This window comes from Sinocyclocheilus rhinocerous, unplaced genomic scaffold (genome assembly GCF_001515625.1).
Source record: "Sinocyclocheilus rhinocerous isolate Xijiao unplaced genomic scaffold, SAMN03320098_v1.1 scaffold317, whole genome shotgun sequence".
Lineage (NCBI taxonomy): Eukaryota > Metazoa > Chordata > Actinopteri > Cypriniformes > Cyprinidae > Sinocyclocheilus > Sinocyclocheilus rhinocerous.
The window spans coordinates 153,405-169,651 of NW_015633534.1; the positions used below are offsets into that span (position 1 = coordinate 153,405).

The following is a 16,247-nucleotide window of genomic DNA, read 5'->3' on the forward strand; positions in this document are numbered from 1 at the left end:
AAATAATGGGCTAATTTTCATTTTTGGGTGAACTATCCCTTTAAGGATTAATGAAACAGTAACTATTTCAGCAGGTCAGATTTTCAAAAGGACTGTTTTATTGTTATATTTCACCATGATTTATCATGTTAAATTTTATGTTGAAAAATCTTGATATGAAAAAACAGTACATTACTTTAAAGTTTGGGGTCTGTAAGGTTTTTTGGTTTGTTAAATGTTTCTGAAAGACATCACTTCTGCTCACCAAGGCTACATTTATTTGATCAAAAATACAGTATAAACAGTAATATTGTGAAATATTATTACCATTTCAAATAACTGTTTTCTATTTGAATATATTGTTAAATGTAATTTATTTCTGTGATGCAAAACTGAATTTTCAGCATCATTACTCCAGTCTTCAGTGTCGACACTACACATAAAAAGCATTTAAGAGTGTCACAGTAAGCATTAAGCAATCCACATATGTCCTGTGTTTCCTTTAATTATAAAACACTCAATTTATCATTTGTCTGGTTTTAAACAGATATTTCTGTGGAAACCGTGACACATTTTTAATTTTTTTTTAATGACCATTTACATTTTTTTTAATACAAAGAACAGTATTTATTTGAAATAGATATCTTTTGAAAGTCTATAAACGTATTTTATAAAAATATTTTATTTTACAAATGTAAAGAACATAAAATGAAACAGAAACAACTTTTTACTCATGCTGATAATGTAATTTGTAATGAAGAAAATTTTTATTGAAATAGAAATGTATTAAAAAAAAAACTTGGACCACATTATAAATATGTGATTCATCTAATATTAACCATTTTTTAACTAAGAAAGAAGATTTTGTAAAATATTAATTTTTCATTCATTGAAGCAGAAGTTGCTCAAATTGTAATGTTAATATAATAATAGAATTTGCAATCAAGCAATTTATTAAAAATGATAAATTTACAGCATTTTCACTAATGATCTCACTTTTGGACTTCCTATATCAACTCTAAAGTGTTGTAATTTGAGTTTGGAGGGTTTGATTGCACCACACATTCTCAGTTGGATCATGTTTAGTCACTTTCTCGTGCTCTAAAGCCTTTGGTTTGCTGTTGTTGAAGCCGTGTTTGACACCACAAGGTGACCTCTGAGGACGGCAGTCAGAGCGCTTCGGTCATTTCTCTGAGGCGATAGCTGTGTGTGTGTGTGTGTGTGTGGTGATGTATGAATAAGAGCAATGGAGGAGAGGAAGATGGATAAATAAAATAGGTTTTAAACAGATATTTCTGTGGAAACCGTGACACATTTTTTATTATTTTTTAATGACCATTTACATTAAAATTTTGTATTAACATTTTTTTAATACAAAGAACAGTATTTATTTGAAATAGATATCTTTTGAAAGTCTATAAACGTATTTTATAAAAATATTTTATTTTACAAATGTAAAGAACATAAAATGAAACAGAAACAACTTTTTACTCATGCTGATAATGTAATTTGTAATGAAGAAAATTTTTATTGAAATAGAAATGTATTAAAAAAAAAACTTGGACCACATTATAAATATGTGATTCATCTAATATTAACCATTTTTTAACTAAGAAAGAAGATTTTGTAAAATATTAATTTTTCATTCATTGAAGCAGAAGTTGCTCAAATTGTAATGTTAATATAATAATAGAATTTGCAATCAAGCAATTTATTAAAAATGATAAATTTACAGCATTTTCACTAATGATCTCACTTTTGGACTTCCTATATCAACTCTAAAGTGTTGTAATTTGAGTTTGGAGGGTTTGATTGCACCACACATTCTCAGTTGGATCATGTTTAGTCACTTTCTCGTGCTCTAAAGCCTTTGGTTTGCTGTTGTTGAAGCCGTGTTTGACACCACAAGGTGACCTCTGAGGACGGCAGTCAGAGCGCTTCGGTCATTTCTCTGAGGCGATAGCTGTGTGTGTGTGTGTGTGTGTGGTGATGTATGAATAAGAGCAATGGAGGAGAGGAAGATGGATAAATAAAATATAGCTGCAGCCTCACCCTCTCCTTTTGCTCTCAAAGAGCAAATGTTGCTGTGGAAAACACTTTCTCATGTGGAGTAATGGAAAAGGTGTGTCTCTGCTCTTCATCTCTCTTTTTCTGTCTCACCTCTCAATCTCTCTTGCACTCGCGGCCTTTGTTTTTCCTCGCACTCGTTCGCGGTAAATGTGATTCGTTGATGAATAGAAAGTTCAAAAGAACAGCATTTATTTGTAATAGAAATCTTTTATAATATTATAAATGAAATTAAGTTTTTTAAGGAAAACATTCCATATAGTGGACTTCAATGGTGGCCAGCAATTTGAAAGTCCAAAATTGCAGTTTCAATGCAGCTTCAAAGGGCTCTACACAATCCCAGTCAAGGAATAATAAGGGTCTTATCTAGCGAAACGATCGTTCATTTTCTGAAAACAATTAATATTTATCCACTTTTTAACCACAAATACTCGGCTTGCTCTAGCTCTGCCATCATTTAAGTTCACTGTATGGAGAAAAAATCCTGGAATGTTTTCCTCCAGAAACTTAATTTCTTTGCGGCTGAAGAAAGAAAGACATGAACATCTTTGGATGACATGGGGGTGAGTAAATTATCAGGAAATTTTTATTCTGGAAGTGAACTTATCCTTTAATGATCTGAGAGGCAGCAGAGTTTTGCGTTGAGAACGTTAAAGTTTGCCAACGTAATAAACTGATCTCTTTTATTTTAAAAGATAAGGTTTATTCCTGTAGTTTTGGTTAAAAATACAGTGAATGGTAATGTATTTTGAAATGGAAGTGTATTTTTACTCTCTTTGTTGGTTTGTTTTCCTCCAGAATCCTTCACTGCAGACCACAAGCCCCTGATGGGTGAAGCGCCGGAAGTGAGAGGCTTTTTCCTTGGATGTGGCTTCAACAGTGCAGGTAAGAGCATGGCGCTTAAACGCACATACAGTACACACACATACACACACCTTTCTCTTCCACAGCTGACCAGTGCCAAATGAATTATTTAACCCTGAAACCCTGCAGAGTTCACATGCAAAATCCAATCCCACCCACTCTCCATGTACACGCCACCTACTCGAGATCAACGTAACTTGATCTCTGACCCCTGCGTGTCCAGTACTTAAGCATCCAGTCTGCTGTAGTAATATCCATCTCTTCCTGTGCAGTGCACAGTCTTTCACTAGCGACTGTCCTGGACCGTGATGTTGCTTCATGTGATTATTTTTCATTGTATTTTATTTGTACTGTATTTGTATTATATCACCCAGTCCTTGTTACATTACATTTAAATGCAAGCTAAAAAATGCAAATGAAAGCATTTTGAGGTGGTATTTTTGGATGCAGATGGCTCGTGATTTTGAAGGTCAGATGAAACTCAGTCCGGATCTGGAGTAATGCTGATTGTGCTCAGCTTGGGGCCGGGTCACCTTGCAGGCCTCAGACATGCTGACGGACAACAGGCCATGATCGTGTAAACGGATCAGAATACATGGCCATACGAATCACAATCAGATACTAGACGCATGCTTGCTTTTTTATGACGCATCGATTCCTGACCTCAGCATGCAAAACTCATTTCCTGGAACGAAAGGAGTACAAGAAGCTGTGATTGGTTATGTTATATGATATACAGTACCAGTCGAAATTCAGACACATTTACTCGTTCCAAACCTGACTTTCTTTATACTGTGTAGAGCTGTTTTTGTCTGCACCCCATTGACTTCAATGTGTAGACTGTTTTTTTTTTCTTTTTGTATACATTACCAGACAAAAGTTTGGAATAATCAAGCTTTTTTTTAATGTTTTTGAAAGAAGTCTCTTATGCTCACCAATGATGCATTCATTAGATCAAAAAATGCAATAAAACAGTAATATTGTGAAATATTATTACAATTTAAAATAACAATTTTCTATTTTAATATATTCAAATGTAATTTATTCCTGTGATCAAAGCTGAATTTTCAGCATCATTACTCCAGTCTTCAGTGTCACATGATCCTTCAGAAATCATTCTAATATGCTGATTTGCTGCTCAAGAAACATTTCTTATAATTATCAATGTTGAAAACAGTTGTGCTGCATTATATTTTTGTGGAAACTGTGAAACATTCAAAAATTTGGGTTAAGTAAGATTTAAAAAATGATTACTTGGAGATTATTACTTAAACTAATAATTAGAAATTAATACTTTTATTCAGTGAACATGCATTAAATTGCTCTAAGTGACAGTGAAGACACTTTTGTTATTACCAAAAATGTATTTTAAATAAGTGCTGTTCTTTTTAACTTTCTATTCGTCAAAGACCTCTGAAAATCACAGTTTCCACAAACATATTAAGCAGCAAAAACGGTGATAACAATATTACCAATACACCAATAATAACTGATAATAATTGAGCATCAAATCAGCATATTAGAATGATTTCTGAAGTATCATGACACTGAAGACTGGAGTAATGATGCTGAAAATTCATCTTTACATCACAGGAATAAATAATATTTTAAAATATATTTAAATAGAAAGCAGTTCTTTTAAATTGTAATAATATTTCACAATATTACGGTTTTTACTGTATTTTTCCATTAAATAAATACAGCCAAACTTTTATCAGTAGTGTAGGTCATGCAGATTTGGAATGACATGAGGATGAATAAATGATGACATAATTTTCATTTATAGGTCACTATTCATTTTTGGACAAACCATTATATCGTCCTTAAACCATTAGATAAACCATTCAGTCTTGAAAGAAGCATTGAAATCCATGATTAATTGCACAACTTTTGCTCTTTGAGAAAAATGGTGCATTCTAATACAGAGACGCTTACCTCATGAATGTCAAAACTGTAATGAGAAGTGCTTCAAGTGGGTATTAGCCTGGTACTTACAGCCTAAGATGTTGATCAGTGATTCTCCTTGGGTGTGATTGCATCAGAGCTGTGGGATATTATTATTATGTGTGTGTCCATCAGTATGCATGACCATCGTGTCTGCACGTTTGTCTTCAGTCTGGCTCTTCCCTCTCTCTGTTCTCAATGCTACTCTCACACCATTGAACAGGGACAGACAAATATGCAAGTGAAAGTTGTCTTGAAGAGTTTCAGGGCAACCGGTTAAATGGCCAGACTGTTGATGTGTACCTGGTGTGTGTGTGTGTGTGTGGTAGCAGAAGAGGTCAATCTGAGGCAGATGGTGGCCCATTGGTGATGTGATTGCTAAGAGCTGCTGCCCTTCTGGAGAAAAACACATAGTCTCTCCCTGCATCTGAATATGCTGACTTCCCTACTATATAGTAGGCAAAAAAACAGTCTGAATTAGTATTTTTTCTGTATTTATTACTAATGCACCAAGATTTTGGCAACTGAAAATATTGGGCTGGAAATTATTTGATTTCAAACTAAAGAGTTTGGAGGGTGGAATCATTGACCAAATTATTTCAGTCTTTATTGTTTTTGAATAAATCTATAATGAAAACAAGTTTTTATTACAGCCAACAATTATTATTTTTTTATTTCAACTATTAGAGTAGAAACATAATTATATAATTAAAAAGTATATGTTTTTTAACTGTTGGTTTATGAATACATTTCATTAACTGATTATTAAATACACATTTTTATTAAATAAATTTTTGGTTTTGTTTTTCGGCTAAATGAAAACTTTAATTTGGTCTTGGTGTTTCAGTAAAAAATGTATTTAGGTGCATCACTAGTATTTTTAACAGTAGGCTAAATTAGCATGAGCATTTTCTCAGTTCATCAATAAATGTAGTACCTATTCAGACAGTATTACATTTCAGATGCAGCTTCTGTTTCAAAACCTAGTAAGCCATCTACCTAGACAGCATTTACGGTAGATTTTGACATTCAGGAAGTATCATATTTCTGCCATGGCAACTCTCTGAGAGTTTAGCATGGTAATATGCATGACAATGTTAATGTGTTTGGACTTGGTGGAACAGATCTGCTGCACTGCTGCCGCGACAGAGCAAGTACCAAGACTTGCTACTGCCAGTACATCCACAGATATGCTGCTGTGAGCATGTAAGAAATACTGCTGCTGCACATATAACATGTATGAAAGAACCCCTGTACAGTATATAACATATATGAAATTAACCCATAGCAGATCTATAAGGTGGAGCTGGGGAAGTGGAGAGTTTCGGAGCACACTGCAACTGCTAAAGCAAGCACTAGCCAAGTATTTGAATGTTGAGCAGCAAGCTTATTGACTGCTGATGTGAAAAGAAACCAATCAGCTGCACAATGTGATTATATCAGATTCACTTAGAAACTATCAGTCTGCGTCATTTAGAGTTTCATGACAGAACTTTGTTTTTATGCAGCCTTTGGGGAGAAAGCAATCCTGAAATGCAGCAAGATCAGTGGAGAAAAAAATCACTCAAGATGGTCAACAAAGAGAGAAATTAACCAAATAACAAGTATTGACTAAAAATAGTTCAGTGTAATAAACATTGGATCAGCTGTTAGCTTAGCAACATGCTAACATTGAACTACACTTAAATCAGTTGTGGGTTAAAGCTGCTATGGGCTTCATATCATTTGCTGCCTACAGTGTGTAAAGCTTTTTGAATCAATTCCTTCATGAGGTTTCACGGTTAAAACTTGCTGCAAAGTTATAGAAGTATGAAATAACTGCGCAATGATATACTGTTAGCGTTTAGATGAATATGTAAATATGTGCTGTGCGCTTTCCTCTCAATACCACAACAAACACACACCAAAAAATAACAAAAGGTGACAAAAATGTTATTTGTGTCTGACCTCGACCGACTGAGTGAACAAACTAACCTGAAAAGAATTATGAGTCAAAGAAGGTGGAGCCACAGAACCACACCCACCTATTACATAAACCAATGGCATTTCAAAGGTGTTAAACAGTCAGCGGGAAGTTTTCCTGGAAATTTTGTGCTGGCGAGATGTTTCAGACCACGGAAACAAACCTCAAAACACCTGTTTTGGCCAGATTTTGTTTGAAATTGTCACACATTTCACTTGAAGTATGTCAGGGCCTTTAGGATGCTGTCTTAGAAGGCAGCTACCTATGTAGGCAGTTATTGGTTTTGAAACAGAGCCATGTATTCTCATGCACCTACACACACATTTATGTGATCAGGTTGTCTTATGTAGCGCTCTGAAGCATCCTTCTCTCTCAACCTCCTTCTCTCTTTCATTTTATTCCCCCTTGTTTTCTTTCTCATCTCCCCTGACATTTGCAGAAATACCGCTAGTGATTTGGTCGCTGCTTTGATGAAGAAAGAGAACTGGTGTGTGTGTGTGTGTGTGTGTGTATCCTGAGAGGAAATCATAGACGGGAAAGTCTATCCACATTGTAGCATTAACTCATGCAATGTTGAGCTCTCATTCCTTCCCCAAGACTTCCAACTGTAGCTCAACACAGACCACAGACTAACGGCTGTTGAGGCTCTGCAGTCATCAGGGAGGCTCGTGTGCTGCACTCTTCATCGAGGACGTTTGTAGGCTGATGCATATTGCTCACAAAATGGCAAGAGCTTGCTGAAGTCAGTGACTGAAATCTGGTTGGTTGGCCATTTCTAGAGGTGTAAATGTTTCTAATGGTGATTTGGAAAAGGCAACGAGTCACATGAAATGGATATTTCAACCAGAAATAAAAATGATAATTTACTCACCCTTGTGTTGGTACAAACCTGTATGACTTCCTTTCTTCTGTTTTGTCAATACAGTATAAGTCAAAAAAAGAAAAAAATGGACCCCACTTTTATTGAATGGACAAAAACACTGAGACATTCTTCAAAATATCTTCTTTTATCTTCTATCTACAGATGAAAGGAAGTCACGTTCGGAACGGCACGATTGTCAGTAAACGATGAGAATTTCCATTTTTGGGTGAACTGAATCTTTAACTCAAAAACGCCTTGAGGAAGTTTCAGGGTTGGGTGGGAGGTACAATTTTCAAGCAGTTCTCAACAGAAACAGTTCTTGGTGATGTAAATAGCACTATGTGCAGGTTCAGACAGAAAATGTTTTTGCATCACACTGTGCTCCTTTTTTCCTTGGGGTTTTTCTATGTAAACACGCTAAACAGACGTGTTTGACCGTTGCTCTTGCATCTTTTGCAGAGTCTCGTGCATGACACATACAGGCTCTAAATTATAAACATGATCAAAACTTTGCTGAAAAACCTGTTGTTCACAATCTTTCTGTCATCTGATTGATAGTTTATACTTTTTTAGCAAGTAAAAGGCCTTTTATTTTAATCGCTAAAACATCCACCCTTGATTTTATAAAGTAAACATAAGAATAACTTTGATGTCGGCGGAAATAGCTTTGTGCACCAACTGTGTTTGCGACGACCCTAGTTCGATTCCAGTCTCGAGGTCCTCTTCACCCAATGCTTTCCTGTCTGCTCTCTACTTTCCTCTCCATAAAAGCATAAAAGCCCATAAATAAAACTTAGAAAAAGAATAACTTTGATATTGTTAGTAATCTTTCAAGATTAATATTTACCGGACTGAAGCTTAGGTTTACTTGATTATCCATGTATAATTTTTAAGGAAAATCCTGTTTAAGTATCAAATATGATCATCAGGCTTTTGAGGAATGTTTATTTGTTCATCTCTCAATCATCTTTGTATTACATGATATATTTTGCCCTCACAATAAGAACTACAGATCTTTGATCATGAAATAATCATTTAAATATCATCTTACTAAGAAATATTATTGGGAGATATAGATTGCAAACTGATATTTATATGCATTTTATGTAAGTAGTCTGTTATACTATTATAAAATTGATTACTATAGCTGCAAGAATTTTATCTTACTTTTTTTGCTATATAAATATCAGTAACTGCACTAAATTGCACATTTTTGGCACATTAAAAAAGTTGATTGCCAGATATAAACTCTGAATTACAATAAAAAAAGAAGCAGAATTCTTGCATTTGACTTTTTTAATTCTCAGAATTGCGAGAATTAAGGCCCATTCACACCAAGGATGATAAATATAAAGATAAGATATAGTTCTAAAAATCGTTCTCAATATTAAAGAATAGCACAGTCCACATCACAGCTATAACGATAAAGGCACAGAGAAATGATATCGTTGGAATCACTTTCAGAACAATTTTTTCCAGCTGACGAACGATCAAAACATTGACACCCAATCAGAATCCACCCTGCTATAACGAGCTCGAGAATTTAAAGCGGCAGACGATATTGTTCGCTGGTGTGGACGCTAATATCTTTATTGTTATCTTTAAAGTTATCGTTCTTAGTGTGAACGGGCCTTTAATCAATATTGTGAGATAAAATAGTGAGATAAAAAGTCACAATTACCTTTTGAATTTGTGGTGGAAACAAGCCATAAAAGATGTATGAAATATGACGCCTAACAAAAAACATATGCAAACTTTTTACAAATATTTTTTCTAAAGGCTCAATAAATTGCTCCATTTAAAAAAATCGAATTTTCTGACTGTTATTTCATATGTCAGGCTTGACAGGGTTTCAAGAAACTTCAAAAACGTGTCTCTAGACCTTTTTCATTCTTCTGCATCTCACGTTTTTAAACTCAAAAACACATTGTCTATGAATGCCATCTAAGACAGCGCCATAAGCAGCATCTCTCTGCTTTGTCATGAGTGCTCTAGAAATGCTGAAGAGATAAAGCAGTGATGTGGCATGGACTTCAAGGCGAGCATTACTCAGCAACTCTGTGGTTGCTGGCTAATGTTAATGAAGTCATCAGCCAGCTAATGAGCCAAAAGTCCTTTAGAGACACCGCCAACATCTCCACGGGCGCTCGCCGTGACTCTTACACTCCAAGATCCTGTCGCCCATTCATTTCACTCCCCGTTTGATTTGTCTCTCACTTCACGATGTCCTTCATTCCTCCTTGGTATTCCTCTGCTTCTGTTCATTATTCCTCTCCTGTCTGCTCAGAGCTGGCAAAGATTGATTCGCTCTGACGGTACAACTCTTCTGGGTACCGTTCGTGATGAATTGATTGGCAGCTGTGAGTCACATTGTTTCTAGAGAGGTACTTTGTAAGTTGTTAAACACAAGTTTGATTGTCTGAAGTAGGATAAAGTTGACTGACAGTTATGAACGTGGCGGGATGATGATGATTGACGTATGCTCTGTGATTTGATTGGCAGGTATGATGTTAGGAGGAGGATGCGGCAAAGAGCTGGCTCACTGGATCAATCACGGCCGTCCCGAGAAAGACATGTGCGGATATGATATCAGGTACGTTTTGTGCAAACAAGCATTTCTCTGAGTATTACTTTATATTTACTGTGTTTGAGATGGGACTATCTGTTTTTCCGACCAGTGGGAGATGGTGAATTTCAACATTTTGAGTTAGTCGTGACATAAGTAATTATTTGCGATTCAGTGAGTCAAGAACTATTCTGGGGGGCGTTTCCCAAAAGCATCATTAGCTAACTAAGGTCGTTAGTTCCATTGAAGTATATTGGTAACGACGGAACTTGCGACCATAGTTGCTTTTGGGACTATTTAATGAGTCAGTCAGTTGTTAGATGATTCAAACCAGTAACTTATTCATTTCTAAATCTTTCTCATTCATTTACTAAAAGATTGTGAATGTGATTAGTTTACAATTCACTCTAGGGCTGCACAAAATAAAGCCAAAATCACAATATGACTTAATGTGACTATTAAATCATAAGAGCTGCAAATTAATTAATATATGCACTGCATGTTTTAGAGTGAAGCACTGCTTCATGTTCATTTACATGTGAGTAGCTCATGATCCATTGTTTTTAGTCTTTTTGTTTGTTTTTGGCTCAGTTCACAGTAAATGATGCTCCGCACAAACTAATCTCTGCATCTTATCCAGAGTTTGAGTCAAGTGCTAACCAGCTGTTGTCAACAAAAGAGAAACTTTAGAGAAGCCATCCATTCGGTTTACTGCCAAAATAACAGCTGGATGGTTTAACAATTAAACATGAAGAAATTAAGACAACCATAAATATTAGTAGTAATGTAATGCAATTTTACAGTCCTAATTCAAAATTATTATTATTATGTTTTTCTAAAATACTCTTTTATTTTACAGTGAAATTTAAAATAGTAAATTATTATTCATTATTATTAATAATTTAAATATGAATTCTTAAACAATGAATAATATTAATAATTAAATATTAATTATTATTAATAAAATATTATTAAAACTGTCACAGTTGTGCAGCCCCACACATAAGCACAGCAAACCTAGAGCTTTTTTTTTTTTTTTAACAAATTTTTTTTAAAAATCATGTTAAATTGTGATTTTTTTTTATTAGAACATTTTATACAAAAAAAATTGTGCAGCCCTAAATAAAACTATACTGACATATTTTAAAATGGTGTTTTGTCCAAACTGGTGGAAGAATTCAGACATTTAGGAACCATTAACCGCACCAAACATCATGAAGATCATGCTTTCTACTAAATAAGAGTCCGTTCTTGTTTGCCAGCTCTACTTGAGTCTGAAGGAGTATTAGAAACACCACACACAGGTTCTGTTAATATGCAGTGTTCAGTGGCTGCACAATCGCATCTGTGCAAGGAGCATCATGAACCTGAGCTCAGGACATCAGATGAGAGGTATTACGTAGGTCAGCTGCATTCAGGACGCTCTGAGCTCACTGTCCAGCCTGCGCTAGCATTCACTCCTGTGCCTTCAAAATGATGTGACGTATCTGTATGTGTGTCTCAGTTTCTTATTTCATCTCTCTTTTTCTGTCTCAGGCGGTTCCACCATTCCCTGACCAACAACAACCGATGGATCCGAGAGCGAAGTCACGAGTCGTATGCCAAAAACTATTCAGTAGTTTTCCCGTTTGATGAACCTTTGGCCAGCCGCAACATGAGGACAGACCCCTTCCACCAGGTTCAGCCCTGCTCTTACTTCTCTTTATCCCCTTTGAACCACTGACTCGCGACGTCTTTGTTTTACTGTCCATAACAATCAAATATAATTTCCTATACATGCATGCACATTAAAGGGTTAGTTCACCCAAAAATGAAAATTAGTCCATAAATTACTCTCCCTGAAGGCATCCTAGGTGTATATGACTTTCTTCTTTCAGACGAATCCAGTCGGAGTTATATTAAAAATTGTCTTTGATCTTCCAAGCTGTTTAATGGCACTCAGCGGGTGTCGCAGTGCATCAGTCCAAAAGAAGTATTTTTTCCATTGTGTCCATTTCCATTTTCTTATTTATAATGACAATAAAGTACAACCCCCCCCCACACACACACACCTTAATGCAGAGAATCTCGTTGTCATTACAATAATGCAAAAAAAAAACAACACATTATTTTATTTTATTTTTTATTTTTTTTAAAAATTCATGTTTTTATTGAGCAAGGATGCATTACATTGATCAAAAGTGACAGTAACGACTTTAACATTGTTACATAAATGTACTTTATTTTTATTTTGAATAATTATTAAAAAAAAGCTCTATTCATCAAAGAATCATGAAAAAAATGTATAGCAGTTTTTCACAAAAATAGTGTTTTCTATATTTCTTTAAATAAATCTATAAAAAGTCAAATAACAACCACAAATGTATAAATGGTAGTACATAGCAGTGGTAACAATTAAACTGAATTTAAGGTCATGAAAATAATGGCTCAGTTAAAAAAAGGTCCTTCATTTTCTATTGATTTTGTAGTGAAATATGACCAGAGCATATCAGGTATATGGTACTTTTTGCTGTTAGCGCTCCTTTAGCAGTGAGCTCAATTAGCTTCATCAAGAGAATAATGTAGCTAAGTACTAATGGGAAACAAATGCGTCTTCCTCATTTTCTCTTTCTCTCTGTCTCAGTTTCCTGCTTTCTCAGCCGTCTTCCTGTCAGTTTGTAATTGCTCGTATTGAGACTACAAACTTTCCACAAGTCTGTCCCGAGAACAAATTGTGTTAATTACATCAAAACGTCATCCCTTTAAGTGTAAATCATTATTTAAGTTGAGAAATCTCACAACTTGGCAACTTGGCTTACACCTAGCTAGCCAAAAGTCTTATGTGTGAATCTATTAGCCAGTGTTTCGCTGCCAGCATCTGTGGGGCTCGAAGGACTTGTTGCTAAGCTACTGCTAAAAAGATGATGCTTAAGTGTTTCCAAAAATACCGCTTTGTTCTGGCTAGGCTCCAGGCGTGAAGCCGCACAAGAAGGCTTCATCCTTGTGAATAATAGCCTGCTGAAATATAGATAGCTAGCAATAATAACACTCTGCGTTCATTTAGACCACTGAGCCTCACTAAGATGACTATAAATTAGACATTCCTCCTGAATATTTAATCTGTTTCCAACTTGGAAATCTTCCTGAGCTAATCCAGCTAAGTGCTAGCAAAGGGATGTGATACCGATATAACTTGGTTAAAAAGACGTCCGCCTTTCATCTAATCTCAAAAGTTAACTTTTCACCCTTCATTCATATTAATATGTAGAAACGTTGAGCAGCGTTTTGTGTTAGAGGAAAGATGAAAATTCTGTCATCATTCACTCACTCTCATTTCATTCCAAACCTGATGACTTTCTTCTGTAGAACTCAAACGAAGATATTTTAAAGAATGTTCAGGCTGTTCTTTTCCATTTAATGTGTGTTTTTATTAGGACTGCAAAATATTGTGCGATTGCTAATCGTGAATTGAATTATTAAATACACTGTAAAAAATGTTCACCTATTTCAACTTAAAAATTTAAGGTAGCAGCTAATGTTTTAAGTTTAATCAACTTGGATGTACAAGTCATTTAAACTTAAATTACATTAAACCGGCTTAAAAAATCGAGTTGAATCTCATATACAAAAAATATCTATCTATATAATAAATAATATTATATAAAAATATATTTACAAGTTTTTTTGTATTATAAAACTATTTATATTTTATACATTTTTATATATTTATATTTTTTAAGTTACAAAACTTACAAAAAAGTTTAAATTGATCAACTTATTTTGATGAGTTCATGTAAAAACATAAGTTGCCATGACTTACTGATCATATCATTTTTACAGTGTATATGTAAATATGTGTGTAAATATATGCATAAATATATGTGAAGTACTGAAATCACAAGCTGCTCTTGTGTAAATTAATGTAGTGCCATGTTTCCCTCTGAAACTGGCAGCGCATATATTTATATATGCAAACCGCCAAAATAAAAGCTTGGTTTAACATTTGAAAATGAAAAAAGACAAAGAAATGTAGTCTTGTAATTTTAAAGTGTGCTATAAAATAAAATTATGTATTATTAAATACTCCTGCTTTTTTGTTTTACAGCGAAATAGTTGTGTTGCAATTTATTTATTATTTTGTTTAATATTTTTATTCAATAATAATGACAATAAAAATCTGATTATTTTATAATGACAATAAAAATCAGATTATTTTATAGTCTATTAAATGGGTTAAAAACAGTGGGAATGCACCAATGAAAACCCAGGATTGTATTTTTTTTTTTATTCTGTTGAAAAGTGTTAAAAGGTTTGCATTTGAAGAATAATAACAAAATGTAAAAAAAAAAAAAAAACAAGTATTCTAGAATGATTTTTTTCCCAAAAAATAGCTATTCAAGTATTTTTGTGAGAATTCCTAAAAAAAAAATCGCAATATATATCACAGAAAAAAACAGATATCACAACATCACTTTTTTTCCAATATTGTGCAGCCCTAGTTTTTATCCATTTGTTAAAGAAAGACTTTTTGTGATTTTTGGAGGTTGACCGTCTCCTTTTGTCTCCCACTGAAGATTTTGACCAACATGAGGGTGAATAAATGATGACAGATTTTCATTTTTGTGTGAACTATTCCTTAAACTCCCAAGCTTTCTATTACTGACACCACATGATATGCTCAGGAAAGCAATCCAGCAAACCTTGTAAGCATGAGGATCCTTGTCAGGTTTGTTTTTACCTCTAGAAACTTCTGCTTTGCATTTCTTCTTCTCAGTGTCTACCAGCACCTAAGAGTGTGTATTTTGACACAACACTTCTATAAATTGCTCTGTTAAGTAACGGCATGGACAACATGTACCTTAGTGGCTCATTGGCATGGCAACAGCGGCTGAATTAATTCCTGCAAATAATATTTTTAGCCTGAGCCTGTTAAAGAAACGTTAGCCTTATCATTATCAAAAACAATAAATACTAGCGTTTCATGCTGGATAAGACGACGAGCCGCTGTGCGTGACTCATGAAAAGCACGTCAGCTCATACTTTACTCCAGGAGAAAAATGTATGGACTTCAAAAAGCCTGGGGAAGGAGGGCAAATTGCCTAGCAACCGGTGTTTCTCTGGCCGGGGAGACAGAAAGAGAGAATCTGGTGCTGTGTGGGGGGCCGGGATGGAGGGTGGACCAGTTCCTTCCTTTTGTTTTAGAGCTCAAGAATAGCTGGTGAAATCGTGACGGGCTATTTCGAGCGGTGCTAAACAAAAGCGTGAGGGAAGGATAGCACATCCGAAACTCTTGTCTGGACAAGTTTGTACTGCCTAAACTGCATTTCTGCTCACATTACTTTTACCTACATGATTAAGTACCCCTAACCCTCAGTATATTTGTATACAGACATGAATGACACCATAAAATTGTGAAGAAAACAGTTGCTCACAACACCTTACCAGCTGCCTAGAAAATACTGGGAAAGTTGGCTGAGCATGGCAATGAGTTTCTTCAAAAAATGTACAAATTCCAGAGGAAGCTTTCAAAAATGCATTACAAATATGATTTTGATGATTGTTTGCAAGGCACATAATCTAAGTTGGCCAACTGATCTAGTTACTGATATTTCAGCTTGATTGTAGTTTTAATGTCAGTGGGTTTCTAGTCAAGTGGAAAACAACATGTATTTTTTAGGGAAAATAAAATAATTTCTGCAAATTTCTGCAAATATTTGCCATTTAATGTGTTAAAAAATAAATAAATGCAGAGTTGTTAATAAATGCTAAATAAAATTTAAAAAAATCTTATAATTTGCCATTTTAATGAGACTGCAATGTTGCATGGGTGTAATTACTAATTTTATCCTAAAGAATTTTTTTTTTTTATGGATATAATATTAATCCATTTTAAGCATCAGTATCAGTAGGTGTCATTGATATTTGCTTTTATAGTACTTAATAAAAAGTACTAACATTTAACATTTTTTTAAATATCAGATATTTTAAATACTGACTTTGTTTCCACATTAATTTGAAAATCA

At 34.5% G+C, this 16,247-nt stretch overlaps 1 protein-coding gene across 1 annotated transcript in view; it reads left to right on the plus strand.

Annotated features, from left to right (window-relative positions):
• The window catches only part of LOC107744257 (sarcosine dehydrogenase, mitochondrial-like), a gene marked incomplete at its 5' end in the record, with an annotated part of 67,154 nt that overhangs the window by 17,525 nt on the left and 33,382 nt on the right, over nucleotides 1–16,247 (plus strand). Inside the window, 3 exon segments of the mRNA XM_016557794.1 lie at nucleotides 2,845–2,931; nucleotides 10,182–10,272; nucleotides 11,782–11,923. Coding sequence (XP_016413280.1) covers nucleotides 2,845–2,931; nucleotides 10,182–10,272; nucleotides 11,782–11,923 — 320 coding nt within the window.